Source organism: Peromyscus maniculatus, chromosome 10 (assembly GCF_049852395.1).
Source record: "Peromyscus maniculatus bairdii isolate BWxNUB_F1_BW_parent chromosome 10, HU_Pman_BW_mat_3.1, whole genome shotgun sequence".
Lineage (NCBI taxonomy): Eukaryota > Metazoa > Chordata > Mammalia > Rodentia > Cricetidae > Peromyscus > Peromyscus maniculatus.
Genome location: NC_134861.1, coordinates 85050192 through 85077992, shown reverse-complemented (window position 1 = coordinate 85077992; position 27801 = coordinate 85050192). Strand labels below are relative to the sequence as shown.

General features: G+C 40.0%; 1 protein-coding gene and 2 long non-coding RNA genes across 4 annotated transcripts; 2 read left to right on the top strand and 1 right to left on the bottom strand.

Moving 5' to 3' along the window:
• Positions 1-29: 29 nt before the first annotated feature.
• LOC121820952 (uncharacterized) lies at positions 30-5524 on the top strand. 2 transcript variants are annotated; one of them, XR_013043002.1, is made up of 4 exons: positions 30-341; positions 1220-2081; positions 2445-2826; positions 5070-5524. It is a non-coding gene; the product is annotated as an uncharacterized LOC121820952 (long non-coding RNA). The 2 variants fall into 2 exon arrangements; XR_006061601.2 differs by having other exon boundaries at positions 67-341; positions 1875-2081.
• Afm (afamin) lies at positions 500-21906 on the bottom strand. Its single transcript, XM_042257617.2, has 15 exons — positions 21746-21906; positions 19255-19303; positions 18911-19043; positions 17885-18096; positions 16884-17016; positions 15985-16082; positions 15114-15243; positions 10282-10496; positions 8839-8971; positions 6884-6981; positions 5909-6041; positions 4203-4426; positions 2666-2798; positions 1462-1525; positions 500-633 (listed from the first exon to the last, which is right to left on the bottom strand). The coding sequence occupies exons 1-14, from the start codon at positions 21855-21857 to the stop codon at positions 1487-1489; spliced, it is 1842 nt and encodes a 613-aa protein (XP_042113551.1). The 5' UTR covers positions 21858-21906; the 3' UTR covers positions 500-633; positions 1462-1486.
• Positions 21907-24548: 2642 nt separating this feature from the next.
• On the top strand, positions 24549-27732 carry LOC143267645 (uncharacterized). The gene is made up of 3 exons (XR_013043001.1): positions 24549-24652; positions 25042-25068; positions 27609-27732. It is a non-coding gene; the product is annotated as an uncharacterized LOC143267645 (long non-coding RNA).
• Positions 27733-27801: the final 69 nt, after the last annotated feature.

Here is a 27801-nt window from a genome sequence, read left to right as displayed (position 1 = left end):
CAGGTCCCTGGGATTGCACAATGTGATGGCTGACCTTGGTTGTCAACTTGACACATCTGGGAAGAGGAACTCTCAGTTGAGAAATTGTTCCCATCAGATTGGCCTCCCGACATGTATGTTAAGCACTTCCTGGATTGGTGATTGATGTAGAAGGCCCAGTACATTGTGGGTGGTACCATCCTCAGACAAGTGAACCTGGGCTCCCTAAGAAAGGTAGCTGAATGTGAACCTGGGAGCAAGTCAGAGTAAGGACTGTTCCTCTATGATTTTCCTTCAGTTCCTGCCTCCAGATTCCTGTCTTTAGTTTCTGCCTCAGCTTCCCTTGCTGAAGGGCCTTTAAGGTAAGGTAAAATAAGCCTTTTCTTTCCCAAGTCACTTTCAGTCAGGGTGTCTGTCACGGCAACAGAAACCAAATATGTCGTGCAGCAATCACTTTGCTGACTACAACACAATTGATTAATTTTGTGACCAGGTTGACAGATGACATTGGTCTGTGAGGTAACTTTATACTTTCATTTTATTAATTTTCACAGTAACATGATTCAAGTAAGGGTTAGAGAACCTTCTATTCCATTCATCTTAAGAGCTGAACCTCACCACAGGACAGAGAGGGAGACTGCAAGCGTGTACTGGCTGAAAAGAAAAAAAAATATGCAGTGAAACAATCTGACCTCAGATGATAGACATATATTTAATAAGACTTTACTAATGTGAACTATGAGCTATACAGTTGCAGACCAGGCCTCCCCTGGGTTCAGGTACCTCTTTCCTGACACTGGACATCATTGCTATTGTCTAGAAATTGCTGTCATGAGTCATATGTAAACTGCCAGGAAAGGAGCATCCTTTATTAATATTCTTCAAAATTGTAAATGAGTTTGTTTACAAGGCTCTTCATTCATATGTTGACCATGCCTCAGCAGTGATTTCCAATAAGACTCTCAAAGGAGACTTTTGGAAGATTACTGAAGTAGTCTGTCTGTCTAGTCCTCCCTGAGAATTTAGCATTTTTCTTCCCCTCCCCCACCTTAGCTCTGTGAGGTACTGAGTTCTCACACTATAACCATGGCTAGCCTGGAACTCACTGTGTAGCTCAGGCTGGCCTAGAACTTGCAGCCATCCTATTGTCCCAGCATTCCAAGTGCCGTGATTACAGAAATGTGCTACCACACCAGGTTTACCTTTCCAAAGACTCAACAGTCTCTCTTTTCTGATTCAGACAAAAGGATGCAGAAGAGCAGAGACATGGGTGTCTTTGGGTTATTCAGAAAATGAACAATCCTGGCAGCATTCTGCCCTAGATATGATTGGCATCCAGAGAAACACACGAGGACCTGAACTGGCAACTGTGAGCGCCTAGGTGTATGAACCAAATGAGAAACAGACACACAAGAAGCAAGAAACCATGGAGGCCGAGCATCACATCAAGTTTGGACATTTCACTGAGACAGAAATCTTTACCTCTGGTGTTTTATCTTTTTTTTTTTTAATTAGCGGCTTGACTTTCGTTGCCACTTTTTGAACCCTGGGAGGAAAAAAAGAAAGAAATAAAATCATAGGAAGAAAAGTTTGAGATAGTCAGGTTTAAATTTAGAGAAGCACATTCATCTGAATTTTGAATGGAAACATAGCTCACAGGCACATTCACACAGAGGGAGGAGGAGGAGAGAAAGAGGGAGAGAGAGAAAGAACGTTCTTCAGGCAACCTTGAGAAAAGACACTGAAGTCTTTTTATGTCCTGCAAATAAATTCATCTCTCTTTTTATACAGCCCTTAAGAACATACTTGGGCATACGCTAGACAGAGGTTAATGTCCTCTAATTAAAGTAAACATATTTTAGCAAACGAATAATTTTATCACTGTGTTTCCAAAGACTTAAGTCACTCAGCAAAACAGACGGCTCTCAAGCAGGATGAAGTACGTGTTCACTACATGCGCCTGCAAGTGTACACGAGTGTGCACGAACTGTGAAGGAGTTGTGAAGTACACCACAAGCTGCTGTGAAAGAAATAACGAGAAAGGAAGTCCAGGACTTCATCACACCCTCCACGGAGCAATCCACTGGGGCTGACACTCACAGGTACCAGGGTCACACCACAGCAGGGTGCTGCAGATGCCACAGCCACAGGAGCAAGAGGAGCAGGACCAGCTTCCCTGCGCTCGCTCCCCAGCTCCCTTACCCTCAACTCCCCCACACACGGTCAACTGAGTGACCTTGGGAAGATCCAGAAAGATCAAACAGCCACCTTAAAAGCCTTCCTTTCCTACTGCCCTTCCTGCCCTCCTCCCTTCCCAGCTGACCATGACTTCCTTGGCCAGTCCCCTTGACCCCATTGTACCAGAGAGTTAGAGTCGAGGAGTTTCGAGCAATGGTGTAATTCTAGCCGAGTTATTGCCATCCTTATTGACAGATGGTGGATGCCGTTTTGTTTCAATTACACAGAAAAGACAGCAAGGGTCGGAACCAAGCTTGCCTGGCAGTTTCCTTACACCGGAGCCTCTGTCGCGGACATCTCAACTCTAGTTTGGGGATGGCTGTGCTCTCACACATAGGACTCTTGGACTTGACAGAGAAGAGGAAGACCCCATAGGGAATTCTATTTTGTCCATCTTTCCTAAAATGCCAGTAGAATTTCGGTGGGAAAACAGCAGATGAATAACTACCTCCGGACGGAAACAGGCTTCCGGCTCCCGCGCTTCGCTGCACGTCTCTCCAGCAGCGGTGAACTTGGTGAACAAACACCGACGCTCCTCGTCCGTGATCTCTGGCATCCACTTCACCAAGTTGACCATGAACCTGTGCTCACAGACACCCAACAGAATCCGTGAGCGACTCCTCTCTGTAGCTCCGCTTCTTCTAAGTGTTTATTACAGAAACACACCTGTCCTAAGCTTCAAATTTGTGAATGTAAAAAGTTTAAATTTCTGCAAGGGTCTTTTTTTTTTTTTTTTTTTGAAATTTTTAAAAAATTTTACACATCAACCACAGTTTCCCCTCTCTCCCCTCCCCACTCCCCTCTGTCCCCGATCCACCATCTACTCCCCTGAGAGGGTAAGGCCTCCCATGGGGAGTCACCAAAGTCTGGCACATCAAGTTTAGGCAGGACCAAGCCCCTTTCCCCGCATCAAGGCTGAGCAAGGCATTCCACCATAGGGAATGGGTTCCAAAAAGCCAGTTCATGCACCCAGGATAAGTCCTGGTCCCACTGCCAGGGTCCCCACAAACAGATCAAGCCTCACAACGGTCACCCACATTCAGGGGGCTTAGTTTGGTCCCCTTTGCAAGGGTCTTATGAATGTTTCTTTCTAATTCGTAGAATGGATTCTCGGAGGACTATATAGTCACAGACCAAAAAAAAAAAAAAAAAAAAAAATGGATCTTATTGAACATAGTAGATCTTCTAGAAGATTCATGTCTAGAAATCAATTCCCTTTCCTCAGCTAATGCTGTTTCCCTTATACTTGGTACAGACAAGTGTCTAAATCCAGAATCATGGGCCTTTATTCTTGGCATTTAAACATTACCTGAGAGAATAAAAGTAAAATTGCTGCCCCTTTGCCTCTCTCCTGTTTTAAAACACTGAAATTCTCAAGACAAAAACCCGTGTCACTGGAGATGGCGATGTGGCTCAGTGGGGTAAAGGTGCCTGCCACCGCGCCTGATGAGCAGAGTTCCACCCCAGGACCCACGTGATGGAAGGAGAAAACCAACCGCCACAAGCTGTCCCCTGACCTCTCAAATCATGTGCATGGTGCACACAGTGGCATGTGCACATGCACTTTGCACACACACACACACACACACACACACACACACACACACACTACTAAATAAATTTAAGAACATTTTTAAATATCCATATCATCCTCTTCCAAAAGGAAGAAAAATAATTCACCTTGTTTGCACCTGTCCAATAGTCCTCAGTTTAACTGCCTGGCCCCTCCTTCCAAAAGCCACCCTGGTGGATAGACTCTCCAAATTTCCAATAAGATAGAAGGAAAACTAGATTGTTGTTGTTGTTGTTGTTGTTGTTGTTTATAAACAACAACAATAATACACAATGTTATTTTGTGACTAGAAGAGCAAAAACAATTTGTTGAACAACACAAATTGTGTCAGCCAAAGCACCTAGACATCACGCTAACGTTCCTGAGTCACGTGTGCCCTTGGGGCTGTAGAAAGGCCTGGGAAAGTTCGTACCTGTGTTTCCTATTCTGAAGGTCCTCGTCATGGGCCTGACACCAGTCTGCACGCAAAGCAGATGTAAGTGCAGAGACTGACGGGAGGGCATAGCTTGTGTCAGCCTCCAGGCGCTCAAAGCAGTGCCTCCTGAAGGCGAAGTCTGTTTTGCAGCAGTGGTCCACAGCAGGATTGATAGTTCGGTTTTCGTTTACTCCACACATTTCTCCAAGAACTAAATCTGCCTGTACCGGTAAGGAGTGGAACTTGGATATGATTTTAAAATGCCAAGGACACTTTAAAAAACACATATGTGTATTTTTTTAGTTCAGAATAGCTAGTCCTGAAATCCCCAGCAACCTTGCTTAGGAAAACATGGTGCTTTCGAAACTGACTGTTATACTGTGTAGCAAGAATGGTAAAGGCTAAGTGGCAATACTACAAAAGTCTAACCTACAGCAATTAAATACCTACAGATTACTTTTTTTTTCATGTTATATACACAAAGTTTCTATTGTGTACAGAGACTTGTGAACAGCCACTTCAAAGTAACAACTAAACATGGTTTCTGGGCTTATTCTGCTCCTAAAAGACTAGGCAGAAAGTAACGTTTCTATCTGAACTCTCCCCTTGGGGGTAAAGTACAAAAATTGTAACACTATTTAAAATGGTAGGGTTTCTGGTCTGGGATGTAGTGCAGGGGCAGACTGCCTAGCATGTATAAGAACTACAGAATAAGTGAATTAGTTTTTCTATGCCATTCTGGAACAATATTGCGCTTCCTAAATCATTTGCCCTAGCCCATCACCTCTGACATAATTTAAAACAAAGATAATTTGAAGAATCCTTAAAAATGACTTAGGACATTCATTTTCTTCTGATTTTCAGGGATCCACATGGTGAGCCAAAGAAAGAAAATAATATTTCTTGCTTGGACGATGTGGAAAACAACAGAGAAGAGTAGAGAATTCGTATAAATCAACAATGGAAGGCATGAGCACAAAAAGCCAAGTACCAGGTTTGCCATCCCAGCACTGAAGAGTCAGAGGCAGGAGGATCACCACAACTTGGGAGCAACCTGGTCTGCATAGTGAATTCTAGGCCAGCTAAGACTGTACAAAGAGAGATTATCTCAAACACAGGAATAACAGATGGCAGACAGAACACCAATAGACATGCTAATGGGGAGGAGGGAATTCTCATTGGGCCCCACCTCTAGAGCTACAGGCAATTGACAACTGCTGAGAGAAAAAGAATTAGTCTTCCCCAGGGATGAACCCCCTAATTAGTTGTCCAATACCAAATGATCAGACCTAAAAACATTACATACTAGTAACACTGAACGGACTCATCAGGTTTTATTTATACATTTATCCGTGTGTGTGTGTGTGTGTGTGTGTGTGTGTGTGTGTGTGTGTGTGTGTAAAACAATAGTAATTAAAGAAAAAGAGGTCATGAATTTGAAAGGGGGTAGGGGATGATGATGTAATTATACATTAAGAATTGCAAATTTAGGGCTGGAGAGATGGCTCAGAGGTTAAGAGCACTGGCTGCTCTTCTAGAGGTCCTGAGTTCAATTCCCAGCAACTACATGGTGGCTCACAACATCTATAATGAGATCTGGAGCCCTCTTCTGGCCTGCAGACATACATGCAGACAGAACACTGTAAATTGTAAGAATTGTAAATTTAAAAAAAAAAATAGTCAGGTACATGGGCCACACTCACCAAATCATCAACGCAAGCGAACTCTTCACTTAGGGTGCAGCAGGATGCCAAAGCCGCCACCATTTCCTTACTAAGGGAGATCAGTTCTTCCGTGGAGAGCTGGGGGGCTGCCTTGGTGAACTTGACAAGGTAACTGAAAGAAAACACACCTGTTTGGTTCTGGATGATGGCAGATATGCATTTTCCTTTGAATAACTACTCACTCCAGCTCAACCAACCCATGAGAGATAGGAAACAGCCAGCACCCAACCAGTGTGACCCCCGTGCCATGATAGACCATCCTCGGCAGAAACGTTCTTGGCCAGTAAATAAAGTTCTTGAAATAGTTTGTGTTGACAGTAAGTAGTCTAAAAGGAGCATTGGACAGACATGTTAGGAATAAGATAAAGAAAGCTAAGATCCTTAAATGGACTGAGGTTAACATTGTGGCTGACAGCAACATTGCAGGAATAGAGAATTCACATTTGGATTAAAGATGTTGAACTTTAGTAAACCCAGCATTAGCATGATCATTATTGTTAAATCTAAATTAACTGCATATTATTCTTGAATTCTCATAAAAGCACCAAAAGGATAAATACTACAATGTTAAGCAAATCCACTGGTAATTCTGTGATTACCACCGGCTTAACCCCTGAGCTAACCATCGGTTCCCCAGGAAACAGGAGCCACCTGAAGCTTTCTCCATTCTCCTCTCACACAAAATATAATCCAAGAACCCTGATTTGGAGGTGAGAAACCCGAGTTCACAGACGCTAAAGGGTTACAGGAGCACTCTGTCTAGCATCTCAACTGTGGCCTCGTTTCTGGTCAAGGATTCATGTAACAGCTCAGTGTGAATTCTTGCCTTTTGTGCTCTTGTTCCTTCTCAGAGGTGATGAATTTGCATAACCGAGAGACAGACCTAATATTCTCTGTTCGAAAGATCATTTGACCCTGGTCACAAGTGTTAGTCCAGTTATGCAGACAACCTACTGGAGTTGCAGGGCGTCCTTCTCCAACTCCTGGAAGTGTTTACATTCTTGTTGGACCATTGCAAAGCTTTTCTCGGTTGTCTCATTGAATTTATCCTCCTGAAAATTAAAAGCAACCATGATTACAAACATTTTATCTAAAACTGAATGAAGCCACATGTCAGCTTGATGACTATCTTTTTTTGTTTTCAGGTTATATCCAAACTCTGGTTACTATATGTTTTTTCACCAAAATATAGCTTTATATGTATGTGCAAGAGTTTGAATTATTCCATTATAGATAGACAGTTCAACTATCTCATCCTTTTTAGAGCTTTAGGAGTTACAAGGTAAAATTTAAATTTTACCTTGGCAATATCTGTACATTGACCCTTATCTAGAAGCAGTCAGAGAAGTCGTTCTCTGCATCGTTAGTAAAGGAGCGTAGCTTTGTGAACGTAAGCAACTTTCTGAGGGTGACCCAGCTAATAGGCATTGCTGTGGAACAATGTAGGTGTATTTATCTTTATTTCTTTCTTTTCATTATTGAGGTTCAGAACTTAAAACCTCCCATAGTTGTCTTCAATTATTTAATGGACATTTTTTTTTTGCCACAGCATAAACTGGACATTTTCATGTGGCTATGAGAGAAAGCCACACTGCAGCACATGGACATTGTGGGACAAACGTGTCTCCATGATGAGAGAATTTTCTAGTACCATGATTCACCCAAAGACGAGGAACAGAGTGGCTTGATAAGGACAGTGACAGAGCATAAGTGAAAAATTAAAAGAAGAAGTTTTCTTATCGAATTGCCTAAATATGAATGATTATAAATTTACTTTCATAATATGTGAAAGAAAATATAAAATAAAGCAAAAGTAGTATAAAACAAAGGGATCATGAAAAAGTGTCAAATACTCCTATAATATATGAAGTTATATTTTATAGGTATATGAAGAGATATGGAAAGTTATTCATTTCAATATGAAAACAAGAAACAAACATGAACAAATTTTTATATAAAATTTAGTAATATATCAAAACTTGTATGAGTTTTTTTTTTTAGTTTAGAATTTCATACAACTTTCAATCATACCCACCCTTTTGTATAGGAAATTTTAAATATAATTTTAGAAATCAAGCAAATACTTAAAACATAGCCACTTTTCACACATAAATCTCCAAAGCCTAATGTGTATGTGAAATGTCAGCAAAGGCAACGTTGAATCAAACATGTCCCAACACTGCTCTGGCAAAAAAAAAAAAAAAATCTTCTAGAAGTTAACAGCAATTTGTGTCAAATGTTTCTAAAAGTCTCTATATTTTGACCCCATTACCTCCTTAACTGACGATCTAGCCTGAGAAAAACACTACAAATACTAAAGAAAATATGTAGAATGAGAGTCTCATCTGTGCATTGCTTACAAAGCTGTAAACACATAGCTAACGTGCTCAGTGTCCACACACCGTAGGAGAGCAGGTGAGTAAATTACTTCACATCGTTATGATAGAACGTCAAGGTTATAAAGAGAAAAGTTTTCTCTGTTAGAAGCTGGGAGTCACATGCTCCCTGGAGCCTGTGGAGGGAACCCAGCCACACTACCGCTTTGAATTGAGCCCCATACTGCTGATTTCTAACACTGACACTCTGGGGAGAGACCATTTCTGTTCTTTTAAGTCACCAGCTGTGTGGCCACAATAGGAAACAAATATAGCAACATTTAACACAAAATGAAAAGATTCCTGCTATACTAAATAATGTAAGGTCCAAACATTTTCTAAGAAATATACTTTTTTGATCTTACTTTTTAAGACATATGCAAGTATAGGGAAAGAAATATGAAAAAAATATTTAACAATATTATAATTATAATTGTATAGCACATATATCATATAATTATGTTACAATCAGAAAGCTTTAATAAAAATTGATAGTTGTTTTTGGTTTTGTGAATCTCCGTCAATAGGACCTACCGCATGGCGGTAACAACCTGGGGGGCTTTCTCTACTGCAGCAGTCTTCCAGGAGGTCCTTATACACTTTAGAAATTCTCAGAAGCTCTGGTGTTGAAAGTTCGTTATGTCTCCTGGAGTATTCATGAGTAAACCTGAGGTGTGCAAAACATTTATTATGTTAGAAAGAATATAATTATATCTATTATGTTATAGAAAAAAATAAAAGACCTAACTCCGCTTTCAATGAATCTATTAAGATCTAACATTGTGTCTGTTGCCAAGGCCAAATCTAGAATTCAGTCTGTTCATAGAACTCTTTACAAAATTTTTTTCTGTATTATATTTCAGACTAACATTCTTTCCTCATCAAAGAGGATAGAGTTGTTGGAATTATTTTAAAACAATTCAGAATAATTTAACACATGATACTGTGTATCAAAACTCTGTCATGTCTGAAGGACTCTAAGTCAACATACTACTGAGAAGCATGCACATCTGTGTTTAGTTGCTCTGCTAATCACAATAGCTAAGAAATGGAAGCACAAGCAGATGAGTATAGAAAATGTGATACACACACAATGGCATTTCTTCATCCAAAAGGGAAAAAATAAAATCATGACATTTGCAGGAAAATAGATGGAACTGGGGATCATTATATTAAGAGAAATAAGCCTGACACAGAATCTAGATTTAAATTCGTAAGTGAATGTGTGTGTGTGTGTGTGTGTGTGTGTGTGTGTGTGTGTGTGTGTGTGTGTTAAAACTAGAAGAGTTCAACAGAAGGCAAAGAGATTCACATGACTTAAAGGCATATGGCGAAGGATTGTGGGGAAAGAAGGTGGGCAGAAAATGGAGTGGAGAAGGGATAGGAGAAGACAGTGGGTGAGTGAGATGAATAAGAACAAAGTACAGTGCCATATAAATATGAAAATTCCAGAATGAAATCCATCACTTGGCACTGACTTTAAAAACCAATAATAACAGAAAATGAAGCAGGTAGTTTAACTTGCCCCAGTGACAAATAAGATTCAGACTTAGTCCTGTGGCCTGCAGTCCATTAATCTTCCCTTTAGGAACTGCCGGGTAACATTGCTGAACAGACAAGCATGTGACCTCCTAAGACCGGAACCCCCAGGGTCAGTTCCTCACTCTGTCATTTTTACCTGTGAATCTTCTCTCAGTGTGCTCATTCAAAATATCAGGGGAAATGGCACTTAATTCTACATTTGGTTTTGAAGTAAGATGGAGAATCTGAATAAGAGATGTAGCCTACTGCCTGGTACATAGAAATCATTCAGCAAATGTTCGCCATCACTGTGTTACTGTCATTGTTTAACTTAAAAGTCTGTGGAATAACTAATGTGCAAGCCATGACCTTTATAAACTGTATGATGCCAGTGAATTCAATGGTGCCTAATCCTTCCTTTCTGTTTGCCTTCTAAACTTTCAATACTTATAGTACTCGGCAAAGAAGTCGTCCTGGTTAGAATCTCGTTCTTGACACATGTTTCCACTGTCAGTAAACTTGGGTTCTCTGGGAGATAAGTCTTCCGGTTTGTCTTCTTTATTTGCATTAATTATACACTCTTCACTCTCTGGGGTTTCCTTTTCACAGCACTCTTTGATTTTGCTTGAGACGAAGTCTCCTTTTGAGCAAATATGGTTCATAACCTGGCTCTGCATCAAATAAGGACAAGGTAAATTTTGACTCAGATTTTCTTCAAGTTGGCTTTTCCTTCACAAAAGAATGGCTGAACATAACATTAGCATCCCTCCCCCCTCGACAGAGCCAGTCATGAATGCAACATTAACACCCATCCATCAATTGATTAGATAAATAATATTCACTTAAATTTGACACTGACTTAACATTTGTGAAGTTTCACATTAGTGCAACTGTTCTCTACCCTTAGGATTTTAGATCTTAAAAGCAGGCACGGGCTGAGGGGGGGGGGGGCGTTTTATCCTAAATTTACATTCATCATTAAATATTAGTGTTTTAAGTACTTTCTCCCCACTTCTTTCATATATTGAAACCTTTACTTTTTTAAAAATTATTGTATTTATCTACTTCGTTTCAGAGGACAACTTGTGGAAGTGTGTTCTTTCCACCACAAGGGTCCTGGGGACCAAACTCGGGTCCTGGGCCTTGAAAGCAAGTATCTTTTCCCATTGAGCCATCTTCTCACTGATCTCACGGTTACCTTTTCTTCTAATGTTGATGTACCCCACAAGAGTTGTCTGTGCTTCCCGAGGTGGCCACTGAAGGCATAGCCACACATCTCAGCTAATCTAGTTCTCCTGTAGACAAAACCTATCTTTCTGAGGGTGTAGCAAAACCCACAAATATTTGATAAGTGAATGAAATATTGGTGAGGGAATGAGAGGGATGGCTCAGAGGTTAAGAACACTGACTGATCTTGCAGAGGACCCAGGTTCTGTTCCTAACAGCCACATGGTGGCTCATGACTGCCTGTAACTCCAGCTCCAGAGGATCCATAGCCCCCAAAGACAGACAGAGCCAGATCTGATCGCTCGCACACACACACACACACACACAAATAAATAAATAAATAAATAAATAAATAAATAAATAAATAAATAAATAAATAAATAAATAAATAAATATTTTTGTTTAAGGAAGGAGGGGCTCTTCCAAGGAAAGGTAAATACACCATAGCGTTACAAAGGGACAAAGGAGAAACTAGAGTAGGAGGATTAAATGAGGAAGGTGAAAGACCAGAAAGAGAAAGAAGGCAGAAGGGAGAAAGGGAGGAATATGGGGAGGGACAGCGCATACTAAAGACCTTTTGAAAGGCCATGAGAAACCTACTACTGCTGAAGCTCCCTAAAATATATACGGTTATAAAAGGGATTTAAATGGGGTTACCACATACAAGGGAGACAGTGCCCCAACTAGACATCTTAGGCTAGCAAGTAAAACCCCAGTAACATGAATGGGCTACATCTTGTTGAGTTGTTGGCCAAAGGTGTCCCAAAGACCTCCCCCAAACATAGGCTATTGTCAGTTCTGTGGGCTACCTTCCACAGCCTGTTGGTCAGGCCCTACTGCTGAAGAGATCATTTACTTGTGTCATGAACATGAAGAAGTTTAGCTCGTGTCCATCTAGAAGCTTCACCCCTACTGACTGGTATGTATGGTGCTGGAAGGTACTGTACACCCTACCAGAAGAGAAAAGTACTCATCAATATCACACAGTTACAAAGTCTGTAACTACAGAAGTAACTTGCCTGTAAGATACACTGGGACAACAGTGGCATCAAATGTTATGGGAGTAACCGATCACTTTTTGATGGAATTTAAGGTCTACTCCATGAGATGGAACCCATATGTGACACTACTAAAATGACCAAGAACCTGAGACTAGACAGGTCATAAGCCTAGAGGAAAACCTACAACTTTTTTTCTTTTTGCTAAAAATAAACATATCAATAAAATGACTCATGATGACATATTGTTATACCCATGGATCAGTACATCACACTCAGCTCTCATCAGAGAATCTTCTTCTTGCAGTAGATGGTAAATGACACAGAGACTGAGGCCAATGTGCAGAGAATGAGAGACTTTGGAACACTGGGTCCTGAATGGGATGCCTTTATGAAACCCCTCCATTCAAGGTTTGTGGATCTATGTGGAAGAGGAAGTAGAATGACCATAAGAGCCAGAGGTGGTAAATGACTCCAAGGAAAGAGTGTCTTCCAGACACAACAGGAAAAAGTGGGCACAAAGTCCCATCCCTAACCAAGAAGCTTTTTGCCATCAACACCTGGGAGAGGGAAAATCAGTTTTCTGCAGGGGAGTGACACTGGGTATATCAACCACAAGCCAGAGCAGGCCCACGCTCAGGAACTTTTGTTTTGGTATTGCATTTTGACTTGTTTTTTTCATTTTGGTTTTTAGTTGTTTTTTTTTTATTTTCTGAGAGAGATAAAGATCATAAAGTTGGATGAGTAAGGAGATGGGGAGTATCTAGTTGGGGGAGGGGAAAGAATGTGATCAAACTATATTGTATGGAAAAAAAAAAGCCAATTTAAAAAAAAAAACCCAAAGATTGATTAGGAAATTAACCATTACAGAATCTACCAAATGAAGACTTCCCAGCTAGAAGAAGCTTTCTTATCTATGTAATCATTTCCCATATGGCTACTCTAAATTTGAGGCTGTTCAAATAATCCAATGTACACAGTATATAAGAGAGAAATCCCTGTCCTCCCCTTTCATCGATGCCCTTACCTCTACAAGAAGCCTGGGGACAAGGGAAAGAGGAAGGTTATCTTATTCACACAGGACTAATTTTAAAAGCTGACATGGCTCTCAGTGCTCCCTCCAGACCCTCCTCACCTTCATCCCACCCATCCCACACTCTCTGGGTACTTCAGGTCTCCCTGACTCGACTCAACCTATTCCCACTATCTGGAATCTTCTGGTGGACACTGAGGGTACAGGACAAGATGAATTCCAGGGCTAAGGTGAGAATGGAGTAGGAATCGGTACCACATTTCCAGCGTTCCTGTCACAGCTGAAGCCAGTATTCTAGGAAAAGCATGTTTTAATTTCCTGAGCATTCATTTCTATTTTCAGTTAATGACAATTGAATTTCTTCCATTTCTCCATAAAAACATTAAAGAGGAGGAAATTTGAAATACAATATGATCCCTTAATTTCAACTACAAGCCATAAAAAATTTAAATTATTATACTAATTTAGTATATTAGATTTAACATTATTAAACCCACATTTCCATCAACAACCAAATACTACTAAAATCAATTATAAGTGGCGTCCCTTTAACTGGGTTACATTTGAGAATAAAATAATTTGGGAGGACATCTTTTGTCCACTGCTTAATTTAAAGCAGATATTTCCCAATCTCCTATAATTGAAGTTATCTGAGTAATACACTGTCCTTACTGTAAGTAAAATAACAAATTTAAAGCCATCATAACAAAGCTTAATTTTAACAAAGAAGAAATCTGTGGGTTTTTTGTTTTTTGGGGTTTTTTTAGAATTTTAATTTTTTTCCAACTTAATATTTTTACAGATTATTTGGTAATTTCATACAATGTGCACCTATGATACCCTTCCACTCTGATGCACCCAAAAAAATGGTGGGTAAAAGAAAAAAATAGCCCAAGTCCAATTGTGTTGCCTAGATGCCCACTGGAGCATGGTCAAACTCGCCTGGGCCAGCCCCCCAAGGAACAGAGTCCTTCCTCACCTCCCCTGCGAAACCACCCACTGTGAAAAGCTACCCTTCAGCAGGAGGGCTGGAGAGATGGCTTGGTGATCAAGTACTCTCCTTGCAAGTGCGAGGACACATGTTTAAGCCCCAGAACCCACACTTTTAAATCTGTGTATTTTTAATGCAATTGTGTTGCCTTTAAAGTGCATGAACCATTTCAATTCTGCAACAGTATGTTAATTGGTATATTCCTCAAAAAAAAATCACTTCAAGGGTTATCAGATGTTGGAGTAGATGCAAGTATTGGATGTTATTCAATTTAGATTTATAGGATGTTATTCAATTTAGATTTATAGGAGAAAGAATTTCAGGAATTCTACTGTAGACCATGGTGACTATAGATAATAACACTATATATTAATATCTGACTGTATATAATGCCATATAATTTTAAAATTGCTAGGGAAGAAAATTGGAAGTAATCTTACCACAAAAACATAAGTATATAAATATATACAGTATTTGTCAATTAGAAAGAAAGAGGGAAGGAGGGAGGGAGGGAGGGAGGGAGAGAGGGAGGGAGGGAGGGAGGGGGAGAGGGAGGGAGGGAGGGAGGGAGGGAGGGAGGGAGGGAGGGAGGGAGGGAGGAATGGAAGATATTGGGGGAGGAAAGAATATCATTTGAATTATTTGAAAAGATCTTAGGAAATCAAACAAAGCAACTTTCTAAATACAATATTAATGTCATTTTCTGAGGTCTACTGAGGGCTTGTGATATAAAAGAACGTAATTATTAATGGGCAGGAAGAGATAGGGATGATAGATAACAGTTCTAGCCTAATCAGGTCCCTGCTCACCGTTACCTATTACACATTTTATGAGGAACTAGAGGAGAGGAGCCTTGAAACATAAAGAAAGGACAGTCTGATAATACCTAGGTGGATCAGTATACATTATACACATAGATGTAACATAATATTGCACCAAACATCATAACTATGAGCAATTTTATGTGATAATTAGAATACAAAGTTAAAAATTAACTATTACAAATCAGTTTTTTTGCTTTCTTTTAGAGAAAACTTACCTGACTTCGGATACACTGCACAACATCCCCTTCACAGCATCCATCATACATGGTAGAAACATCTTCTAAGAGGGAAGTGAGGTCCTTAAATCCAATCCTGGGGAACTTTTTACTGAATACAGCAATGTTTCTGGAAAGATCATTGATAGCCCACTAAGAGCATTTGAATAGCCAATAGAAGAAGGAGGAGGAGGAGGAGGAGGAGGAGGAGGAGGAGGAGGAGGAGGAGGAGAAGAAGAAGAAGGAGAAGAAGGAGAAGGAGAAGAAGAAGAAGAAGAAGAAGGAGGAGGAGGAGGAGGAGGAGGAGGAGGAGGAGGAGGAGGAGGAGGAGGAGGAGGTCCTTTCTTATATAACACAAATGGTATAAGTATCCAGGACAATTGATACCATGATTTTTGCACAGATGTTCTTAAATAGCTGATGGTGTTGTTATATGGTCTATATGATCACTTGGAAAATTGAAGGCTGGGCATTTCGCCACCCTCTACCCCCAATTCTAGATTCCAATTAAACGTGGCCTGAGAGAGTCTCTGTGTCCTATAATTACTACAGCAAAACATCCCATGTGAGCTGATTGCAATTATAGAAAAAAAACATCACACACACACTATCCAAAGTGTATATCAAAACAGCCCTCTTTCCCTTGGCATTCTCTCATCCCTATGTCTTTTCCCATCTTGCCTTAATGACCTTGGTTTTTTGTTTTGTTTTGTTTTTAGCTATCCATGTAAACTCACCCACCTCCAAACCCTTAAGAACCAGGAAGACTACAAATAAAAAGTCATCAGATATTTAAGAGAAATAACAACAACCAAAAAATAAAATGTATGCCACAAGCAAGAAAATACAAGAGGTACTGTACAAAACTCACATAGAGTTTAAGACTTTGGGTCCAAATTTTATAAGGGCTCCACAAACATTTCGTTGATAAGAAGATGATGCTTTTAAATACTGTGTGATAGGAGCTGCCTGAAAGATAGAGAAAATTCTGTTGAAATGAGACCCAAATTTCACTATTTTCTTAGTTTTTTTTTTTTTTTTTTTTTTTTTTTTTTTTTAGATTTTATTTATTTATTATGTATACAGTGTTCAGCCTGCACACCAGCAGAGGGCACCAGATCTCATTACAGATGGTTGTGAGCCACCATGTGGTTGCTGGGAATTGAACTCAGGACCTCGGGAAGAGCAGTCAGTGCTCTTAACCTCTGAGCCATCTCTCCAGCCCCTTCTTAGTTTTTTAATTACATATAAATCAACTACCCCAGAAAATCTACAGCTACAAAAAAAAAATACATGGAATTTTTCTCTTAGTAAGTTTACATGTTGAGAGAAATGTATATCTTAAAGTGTGTGTTTTACTGGCACATTAAAAACGTAGGGCCAGGATTGATGACAGCATTGCACTTGGTAAGAGAAGGCTTGTTGCAGCGTGTCCCCTGAACATGGCTGCCACTACTGGCATAATTCCATCTTGTGATTTAAACCGAAAGGAAGTTTGTCACGGACAGAAGGCATCGTGTCAACATTTACCCTGGACATGCCTGTACTTGGGCTTTCTTTCAATTCATAAGGAAACCAAAGGTGGGAGCCTGGCAATTGGTGAATCTCTTTCATAGGTTTCTGATAAATGGTGCATTTCTACCAGTATGACCTACGAACTTAGCATCAGCGAATGTGATAAGATAATACTGAATATGGCAGGCACGTGGAGATCTGGAGCTACAGCACTGGGCATTTTCATCCCCTTGGTGAAACAAGTATGGTACCCACCTTGTCCTGAAAACAGCTGGCTTTCTCTTGCTGCTCACAACATGTGGCCGCCACCTCTTCAAACCGAGAAGCCACAGTCAGGAGAACAGGGGAGAAGGCAAAGGGGTGCCTCCTGGCAACCTCATACATATAGCTATAAAACATGAAGGTTTTTAAGAGAGAGATGGGAAAGGGAGATGGAGAGGGATGATTGACAAGGGAAAGGAAGGAAAGGGAAGAAGAAGACAAGAAAAGCAGGTTGTGAAAATGAAGAGAAGATTAAGGAAGGACTCCCATTGTAGGAAAGTTCAGTGAAAAGCAGTGTGATCCAGTCACCAGAACCAGCCATTTCCAGCCTTTAGCACTGGAGCTGCTAACTTCGAATTAAGGATGACATTGGCTGTTCTCATCCTGAGCACTGAGCTATGTGTTCTCCTTCCCTCCCTTCCTGTGACATAAGAAGCCGGTCTCCCTACCATATTAGAGAAAATCAGCCTTCTAAACACACCACATCCAAGACTCAAGGAGCATACCTCCTTAAGTTCAGACTTGTGGGTTGTTTCAAAGCACAATACCTTCCCAGAAAAAAAAAATAATCTTTCCCTCTGCAATTACTACTATTGCCAAGAAATTTGAGGCTCCATGTTCAGTAATTTAAGTCTTCCCAAGGTGCAACTGCCCTTGGGAAGAAAATACTTCCATCCCCATGTTTCCTAGCTATTTAATGCTTCATATACACCTCAGCTCTATGGGTTATCACATTGGAAGATACAGGGCGCTAATGTAAGAGTCAAAGCAGGGTCTACAGCTACAGCCTCACTGAGCTTAGATCCCAACACAATAAACATTGAACGACTTTATGAATCAGTCTATTCGTCAATGAACCCACACATGCAAAAATAGAGAAAAGCAGAAGTTGCTTGGAAAATTAAAATTTTAAACTAGAAGGAAAAAAAAAAGAAGATATTTTAGCCTAGTAAGAACAATACTTCAAATCCTTTGGATACCAAAATTAAACTTACAGGTTTAAAAATGATTCACTGTTATTTTTATAAGCTTGGCATTTCTCTTCTGGATCCAGAGTAGGGAAAGGGGGCAGAAAGCCTACGTTAGCTTTCTTGTTGTAGAAGAAACAGAGTCTTCTTGCAAAGTCAGTTTTACTGCAGCAGTGAGAAAGGTTATGCTTCTGTGGCAGCCCCTCCATAGCACAGATCATATCCTGGATGGCCTCATTCTGGACAACAGAGAGGAAGACAATGTTCCGTCATGGCAAAGCTCTTCTACCTCCTGAGGGGGCTCAGTGGATACAAAGGATCGTGCTATCTGGGGAAAAGGTTACAGTTTGCACAGTTATCTACAGAATGTTTTTACCTAAGGCCCTTGGCGATCATCCCACACTTTGAGAAACTTCAATCCTACAGCAAGCCTTCTTCTCCTGGACCCATTTCTTCAATGCCTACATTTCAGTTCTAGAATAGACACTATGTTGGAAAATTGTCACATGCTCCTTAAGCTTGTTGAAAGTGGACTCTGGGAAACGGGGAGGCTCTTCCTTGCCTCAGACTCAAACATGTTTATTTCAAGTGTCCTCTAAAAGTCCCTATCTGGGACAGGCTGGCCACCTAATTCCCTATCTGGGACAGGCTGGCCACCTAATTCTGTGACAGACAGAAAGGAAATAGCTAAGAGTATTAATAATACTGTGCACTTTCTAATAGAGGTTATTATCATTCATCCCATAATATAAAAATGCCTGCAGTAGGATGATAAACCAGTAGTTCATCCATGGAGAGAAAGCTTTGATGTCTTGAAAAACTCTAATTGGGAACTCCAGCAAGGCATTCTCAGAAGGGCTTCCCCAGTCATTTCTGCTGAGTATTTTAAGTATCCAATTTGATAATATTACTTTTGTTTGTTCTCTTCATTTGGGCTGTTCCGGTCACTTCTGCTAGATGTTGTAAGCACGCAGCATTAAATATGACATTCTATGTGTCTAGAGTACCATTCTTAGATCTTGTTTGGGTAAGAATCACGAGCAGTTTACTTACAGCTATTTTTGAACACTCCGGAAGTGTCTCATCCAACCAGCACCTGTCCCTGTAATCCATCATGACTTTCACCAGCGTCTCCACCTCATCAAAGGACGCTTCCTGAACATATTGAGCAACTGCAATGATGGTCCTGCAACAGTCCATGGAGGGTGCATAGTGATCCTCTGCAGAATTTCTACTTACGCCTAAACATAACTCATAGAAATGGCTAATGCGTTTACTCTTAATACAGCTGCTATTTAATTAAATTATCTTTGAGGAGCATTTGCCTTCCTGGAATAATGTATTGGATAACAATACAGCAAAAGCACTATGATCAAAGAGAACCCAGAACAACTCACAGGTATGCAGTGTTCTCATTTATGAATTTCTGGGTAGCCTTGAAGTGATCTGAAAAGCAAGAATATTTGGATTATTACATATCCTTATATTGTAACATTTTCCCAATAAATAACTTTACATGTTATTCAAGTGTGAAATTATATAAAAGGCTTATGGAAGAAATATTTTAAGATTTTTAATAAGAAATGTAAAACTCTCTCTCTCTCTCTCACACACACACACACACACACACACACACACACACACACACACACACCAAACATGAGACCCAGTCACAACTGAGTGTGTATTCAGGAAATATAAATTGAATTTATTTCAACTAAACTAAAACTGAGCCGATTTTAGATTTCCCAGGGATGGTTTGCCATTTCCATCCCACATGTCTATCACTTACATATCATTTACAAGAGAAGCCACATGAAGATTAGCTGGTCAATAATGTCATCAAAGCAAGATGTAATGATATTCCTCATGGCAGTCAATACAGTTCTCAGCCCTAGTCATGTGATCTCTAGGTTCACCCAAAATCACAGATTCTTTCTCACATCATAGGAGATTTATATTTGTCCACATAGACTTTGTTTTTGGAGGATTTATTTTTTTATAAAGTATTGTTCTGGATACTATGAAATAATCAACAATGATCAAGAAAGATACCTTTTTGAATCTTTGTTTCCTGAGCACTCACATAGTGGAAATAGTTTGTGCACATGACTATAATCCAATTTAGAATATAGTTAAATACTCATCATGAATGCTTTGTGATCCCTAAGTAAAGGACCAGAAAAGATTTAGGAGGAGTGCCATATGAATTAAGGTGGAAGAAATATTTTAAAAAGTAGTAGGAGTGTAAGATATTCAGTGTTAAGTGTAGAGAAAATATGTAAGCAAAAATGAAAAGAGAAGAAATCTTGAGACATATTTGAAGAAACACAATCCATTTTATAAGAAGAACGAAGTATCTTTTAGAATTTGGATTATAAGGATTTTGCATGTGAAACCAAGAAATGTGGGCTTCAGTTGGAAGCCACTGAGATTTTCATATGGGATAGTAATATGACCATGTTTACACAGTAAGAAACACCAGGCAATGAAGCAACCTATGGAAAGTGATGGGAACCACTTGTCAAGTAGAAAGAAGAAAGAATAATTAGATGGTGTATAGTTGGAAAATCATTAGGTGACTATAGCAATTGTTCTATCGAAAAAACAATGGGAGCTGAATTTTGCTGGGAGTAATAAGAAAAGGAAAGAAAGCACAGTTACAAAACACATTAAGCCGGGTGGTGGTGGTGCATTGCCTTTAAATCCCAGCACTTGGGAGGCAGAGGCAGGCGGATCTCTGTGAGTTCGAGGCCAGCCTAGTCTATAAAGCGAGTTCCAGGAAAGGCGCAAAGCTACACAGAGAAACCCTGTCTCGAAAAACCAAAAAAAATTAAGTGGACAGAAGTAGCAGGATCTGATATAGGTTGTTATGTGGAGAAAGCAGAGGAAGACCTTAAGAACTGGCATCTCAGCAAGCCTGTGACTGCCCTCCCTCACTAGCAGGTACCTCTTGGGATGTCTGGTAGAGGATATGACACAGGCCAGGACCACTGCGATATGCTGAATACTTTGTGCAAATTACATTCATTTTTTAAATTCATTTTTTGAGATTCTAATATCATTACATCATCTCCCCTCCCAATCCTCCCATTTACCCCTCCTTATTCTCTTTCAAATTTATGATCTTTTTTCTATTAATTGTTGTTACATATATTATATATGCATATAGATATTCTTTGATACATAAATACAACCTGCTCAGTCTATATAATGTCACTTATATGTATGTTTTCTGGGCTGACAAAAAGCAAATTACATTCATGTACAGAAGATGTGACTTTCTGGCCAGAAGGATTTAAAAAGACCTTCCTTTGGATAGGAAAATTTCAAAGTTTCTCCATTTGGACATACAAATGTAAAATTGCCCTTTTCTCCAGTCTGTTGCTTCCTTGCACACTCTGTTGCTGTGAGTGTGTGACAGACAGCTGAAGGGCAAAGGAAGGTCTCGTATACCATGAAGGTATTTACCATCTACTTGGGAGGCACGTTGGACAACCAAAAATATTTTTTAAAGATTGTGTATAAATTTTTGTATATGTGTGTATGTATATACTGCATCTATTGTTCTGATAGAATAAATATACCTGTCACCAGAAATTACTAATATTATGAAGTCCAAATTAGATATCAAGATAACACTTTCTATTCTATATAGATTGCTGGCCATTTCTGAGTTCAAACACCCTGTAGAATGGGTAATATGAAATGAAAATGAAAAATCTGTATGTTGTTTGAAATTACTGACCAGTATACATAAACAAAGAAAAGAGAGAAAAAAATAAAACCATAAGAGCAATTAAAATGTTAAAGGGCTTAAAAAAAAAAAAAAAGAAGTGATGTCCCTAATTTAGTCATTCCCTGGTAATATACAAGAGAATTCCTTACCAACATCCTGCAGCTTTGTGGGTAGGGCTAAGGATTCAGTCAAAGAAAACAAGAAAAAAATAAAGCCTATAAAATTTAAGAGTTTCATGTTTAAATAAAAAAGAGGCCACATTCAGGAGATATTGCGACTACGGCAAATTCAATTTTTAATAGTATTCTTTGACCTTACATTTGTTAAAAAGTAACCTAGTTAAACTGTTTCTAAAATGCAGAGGCTTTTGGTCATGGTACAAATTTCTTGCTAATTATTAACTAGAGAAAATTATGTTGTGTTTAACTGGGGGGGAAGAAATCTCTCAAGTTGAAAAAACAATCCACAGGTTAAAGGAACCAAGACTAGCTAACACATTAAACAGGAAACACACTCTAAAAGCATTACATTTCTGGGGCCTGGAGGGTAGCCTGGTCCAGAAAGTGTTTACCTGACAGGTAAGAAGGCCTGAGTTTAGTCTCCAGAACTTGTGTAAAGCCAGGCATGCCAGTGCACACTTCTAACCCCCCAGTGCTAAGGACTATAGCTGAGCGGGTCCCTGTGACTCTACAGCATTTGATAATTTTCAGGCCACAGAGAGACTCTCTCTGTCTCTCTCTCTGTCTCTCAGTCTCGGTCTCTGTCTCTCTGTCTCTGTCTCTCTCTCTCTCAGTCTCTGTCTCTCTGTCTGTGTCTCTGTCTCTGTCTCTCTCTCTCAGTCTCTCTCACACACACATACACACACACACACAGTGGACAACAAACCAGAAGTTGTCCTCTGGCTTCCACAGGAATACACAAATGTGTAAGGGCACACACACACACACACACATGCACACAAATGGGTGTACCTGTGCAAACTCACAAACATAAACAAAACACAGTCAGTTTCACTCATAATCAAAGAAAATTAGAATAATAAGTTCTCTAAATCTTAAGGAACATAACAAAGACAACACTGAAAACATCGAATTCTGTAACTATATAGAGAAAGAAGTGTTCGTACAAGCAAAGCTTTTAGAAAACAAGTTTTTAGTAAGGATTGATAATCTTGAAATAGCCATGCCATTTGGACCAATCACTAGAGTTCTGGGATTATTTTAAGAACATGATTCTGTGTATAGAAATTTTCTTCAATACATAGTATTATCTGTGGTCTTGCTGTATATGGCCTTCAGTGTGTTGAGGTGCATTCTTTTCATGGATAATTTGGTCATGAAAGGATGTTTAAACTTGCAAAGCTATATCCTACATTTCTTGAGATGCTCACATGGGTTTTGTTCTTTATTTTTTTAATGCAGTGTATAATCTTTATCATTGTGCTGTTATTGTTCAGACATTTTTTGTCCCTAAAACAAAACCCACCTGATCATAGTGACTGATCCTTTTTGAGATAGTGATGAAATCCACTTCCTCAAGAACTTGCTGAGGATTTTTTTTCTCACAGGAATATCAGACTGTAATTTTCTTTTCTTGCAATGTCCCTCAGTGGCTTTGGTTCTGGGTTAATGTGGGCCTTATAAAAGATAAAAAAATAAATAGCCAGGCATGGTGGCACACATCTTTAATCTCAACACTTGGGAGGCAGAGGTAGGCAGACTTCTATGAGTTCAAGACCAGCCTGGTCTACAGAGCAAGTTCTAGGACAGTCAGGGCTATATAGAGAGAGCCTGTCTCAAAAATATAAATAGTGTTTATAAGTATTCATACACACACCCTAAATGAATAGATGACAGATACATAGATAGATACATAGATAAATTGATAGATGATAGATAGATAGATAGATAGATAGATAGATAGATAGATAGATAGATAATAGATAAATAGCATAGCTCACATCTCAAAGGGAATTAGAGATAGTTGATTCTGGACCTAAATATTAGTCACATCAGCCTGGGGACATAGATCTGGGTTACTCCAAATACCACACATATTCCAAGGTGGTAATGACTTTATGAAGGTTTCATAGTAAAAGAACAAAGAAAGTCATAAATCAAAGTATTTTTGAAATTTATGGTGGCAACATCAAGCAGATATGTTACAGTAAAGTGGGGAATCTCTGTGACGGGCCCCAGATGTTTTCTGATGAAATATTTAGCTTTTGAGCTGGTTCAGGTGAGGGATCTGTTTACCCATTCCCAAAAGGATTTTACTGGACAATCCTAATGATGTTAGGTCAAATGCAGAGGTGGATGATAAATGGCAATTACAGCAACCACAGATAGCTCAGGGTAATTTTGTTGTGCACTGTGACTTTCCAGCTCTCTGCGATCACAGTTCTGACCAGTCAGCCCAGCCTGCAGCATCCTTAACTCAGGTGATGACTGGTTTTTTTTAGTTTTAGTTTGTTTTTGTTTTCTGGAAACTTCCCTTTATGAATGTTTCTACTCTGTTTTGATTTTGGAGAAGTTTGAGGGTGATTGGCACTAGTTAGTGGTAGAATCCAGCTGTGCAGACATCCAACAGAACCTGTTGAAGTCTCCTTCCATTTTGGTATTGAGCCCATCTCTCCTCTCAGGCCTATTGATCTGCTATTATATATGTGTAAGTTGCATATCTTCCTGTTATATATAATATGCCCTTTCCTCTAGGGATACATGCTAATCACAGGGTCATTTTGGAGTAGAGATTAACTTGATCAGGAACCATGACAATGAAATAAGAGGACAGAAAGATAGCTAGACCTACAGTAATTATAGATAGTGGAACGGTCGATCAGAAGGAGGAGGGGAGGACCACAGGATCCTCCTCTCCTGTGCTCTGGCCACTTCTCCTCTCTGCTTCCTCCCAGTTGTGAGCGATCTCCGGAGGTGCTCCACTATGGAGGAGTGGGAGGATAACCACACAGAGGACTCTGAGGTGCAGCTCCCACGGGTCATCACCCCAAACAGTGGGGCTGTGCTGATGCCGCAGCGTGGGATCCGCCATTTCCAGTAAAGGAGTCTTTCACCCACGCTGTCGCCCAACACAGTAAACTCATTGGTTTTCCCCAAGTTCCTGATGGAATCCCTGCTTTGGTTTGTCTTTGGTTCCCTTTCTGGGGTGAGATGTTTATTACTGTCTACACAGCGCTTCTTGGTGCTTTGCCCTTTTTTCCGCTATGTGATTGACTTCTTGTCTCTGACCCCTTTTGCCTTCAGGTCCCTGTGGCTAAGCACCACTGACCCTGCGCTCTCCTGGGTTCGTTTGCAGGAAATGTCTGTTCCCACCCCTTCCTCCTCCATCGCTGTGTACTCACTCTCGTAAGTGAAGTGAATCTCACAAACAGCATATAGTTGGCTCCTTTTGAAACCCAGTCAGCCAGTCTATTATTTTTTTTTAGATTGAATGCAGTCCATTGACGTTGAAGGTAATTATTGAAAAGTAAGAACACAATACTGCAATTTTGTCCACTGTTTCCTGGTGGGTGTGTGAGTACTTTCTTCCTTGTTTGTCTCCATTTGTGCTTTGATGGCTTTCTGAAATACTATGCTTTCAATCATGCTTAGCTTTTGTGAATATACTAAAGGTTCTGGTTTTGTGACCTCCTCTTCTTTAAGGAGATTCAATAGTGATTGAATCCCTGCATGTGTCTTTGGTGATGTGATCATCCCTTCATTCTTCTGAATCCTTGTGCCCCTCATCGTTACTGTGCGTTCAAGGAAAATGCTGCCACCCTAGGCTGTCCGGTATCCTTGGAGACGAATAGGCCTTCACTTTTTCTACTAGCCTGGGAGTATCAGGGCTGGGGGTGAGGCAGCTGGCAATTTCCTCAGCCAGCAGTGTTTGCTGTCGGGTTCTCTGGTGAGGCTGGGCCACTGCCTTTGTTCTGAGAACAGGTAGGGCCGCTGGCTGAGCCCCGCTGTCTAGTGAGAGCATCAGTAGGCTCCGAAATCGAGCCATTCTGCTGCTGTCTGCCAACTACAGTGGTCTCCACTCCAGCAGACTGCAGGCTATATTCTGTACGGTTACAGTTCTGGTGTGACATGTCCCCACGGACCCACAAGTTTGAACACTTGGTCTCTAGCTGATAATATTCATTTTGTGTCAGAGATGGGGGTGGGGATGTGAAGCTTCTGGAAAATGGGTCATATGGAATGTATAAGGATTGTAGTTCGGCCATCTGTCTGGGCCGCTATTTCTGGTTTCTGGCCAACCCCATGTAACAAGCAGCTGCTATAGGCTCCTGCTCCATAGGGTGAACCCTTGGCCACGCCTTCCCCACCTTAGCCACGCCTTCCCCACCGTGATAGGGTCTGAGTCCTTGTACTATGAGCCAAAATAAACCCTCCCTCTCAATTGCTTCTTCAGATATTCTGCAAGAGATGTAACTCATATGCCAAACCAAATAGGATTGCTGTATGCGTTCTGCACTTCAGGAGGGTTGAAGTCTGGCTTCTGTGTCAAGGCAGAGTTGCTGATTAAAAGAGACAGAAACTGTTGTCCATAGAAGTCACAATCATAGCTCATTTCCATGACTTGGGGTGGCCTCTGAAGATGGGCTAAGGTGGAATTTGTATTTCTAGAATGGGCATGCTAATGCCCCATGCTCTGTAGAAATTCACAGAGGACACTGGGGTATGTTCTGGGGCTGGATGATGGAGCTGACTCAGCCAGGTTGAGATTCTTTCTCTTAGGAGTATATTGCTCAGTCTGTAAGAGATAATAAAAATTCAATTTAAACTCTGTAATATTTTAAGTGAACTTAGTGAATCACTGTCATTGAAGTATAATTGATACGTAGTTAAACTGCAAATACTTAAATTGATAGGTGTTTATGTAAGCCATCATCACAATCAAGATTATGAACATACAGCCATCACCTCCAAAATGACCTCAGGGCCCTTGGTAATCCTTCCCTCCAACATCTTACTATTCCTTCCTTTCTCAAACAAACCACCCCTGCATGCCATCATTCTACAGTGATATTTAGTCTCTGTATTTTTATATGAATATAATTATAAGATGTGCACTCTAGCCGGGTGGTAGTGGTGCACGCCTTTAAATCCCAGCACTTAGGAGGCAGAGGCAGGTGGATCTCTGTGAGTTTGAGGCCAGCCTGGTCTCCAAAGCGAGTTCCAAGAAAGGCACAAAGCTACACAGAGAAACACTGTTTCAAAAAAAACAACAAAAAGATGTGCACTCTATTATCTTACTTTTCTTGAATGGTATTTGAGAAATGTAGTTGTTTTATTTGATATGTCAATTGTTCTTTTTTTTCTTAAATAGTATTTCTTAAATAGTATTTCACTGTACAAATATGAATATTCCATGCTCGGCTCATTAGCCCACCTATTGTACAATTTTGTTGCTTTCAATTTTAAGTCATTTCAGATAAAGCTGGAACATTTGTGTGCATTTTTTTGTATGAACATACACATCTTTAGGGTAGATATCTACAAGCAGAATGTCTGTACCATAATGTATGCATGCTTAAATTTATAAGAAAATTGTTTCACAAACAGGTGAACCATTTGACACTCCAGTAAGCAATGTATGAGTTCAAAGCCTTCTGAAACCTTTAGACAATTGATATAGTCAGTATTTTAATTACAACTATTCTAATAGGTATGTGATCATGCTTCATTTTACACTTAAGTAATGATTATGTTTGGCATGTCTTCATGTTTTGTTTGTTTGTTTGGCTGTCTGGCTAGTTGGTTGGTTTTGCCATCATGGCCACTTGGTGTAGCTTGGGTAAAGGCATCAGTTAGTTACTTTTCCTTTTTTATTGTGTTGTGTTGTTTGCTTGATGACATGTGTTTTTCTTAATCTTGTTTGCTTCTCTATTCATAAACACTTAAAAACATGTCCACTGGGCTGCAGTTGCTTTGATCAAACACATGTTGAATTTTCATGTATCCTATGAAAAATAATAACATCATTTCTCATTGTTTTATTCTTCACTAGTACACTTAAGAGGTCATATGAGGAGCAACAGGACCAGGCAACACCTAGCAGTGTTTGTTTTGAGAATGTTTTCTCGGGTCATCAAGGCATCAACTTCTAGTGTGATAGATCCATTGTGGGTGGCCTTCATCTCCCACAATGACCACTACTCATGATTTTTAACAGAATCTGTTTTAGCCAATGACATGTTGAA

Excerpts from the sequence above, each read along its gene's own strand:
- Afm (XM_042257617.2), bottom strand. The coding sequence starts at position 21,857 with ATGTGGCCTCTTTTTTATTTAAACATGAAACTCTTAAATTTTATAGGC. Across the intron at positions 19,304-21,745 it reads CACAAAGCTGCAGGATGTTG|ATCACTTCAAGGCTACCCAG; the intron begins GTAAGGAATTCT and ends CTTGCTTTTCAG. Across the intron at positions 15,244-15,984 it reads CCCAAAGTCTTAAACTCTAT|AAACATTGCTGTATTCAGTA; the intron begins GTGAGTTTTGTA and ends TGATCTTTCCAG.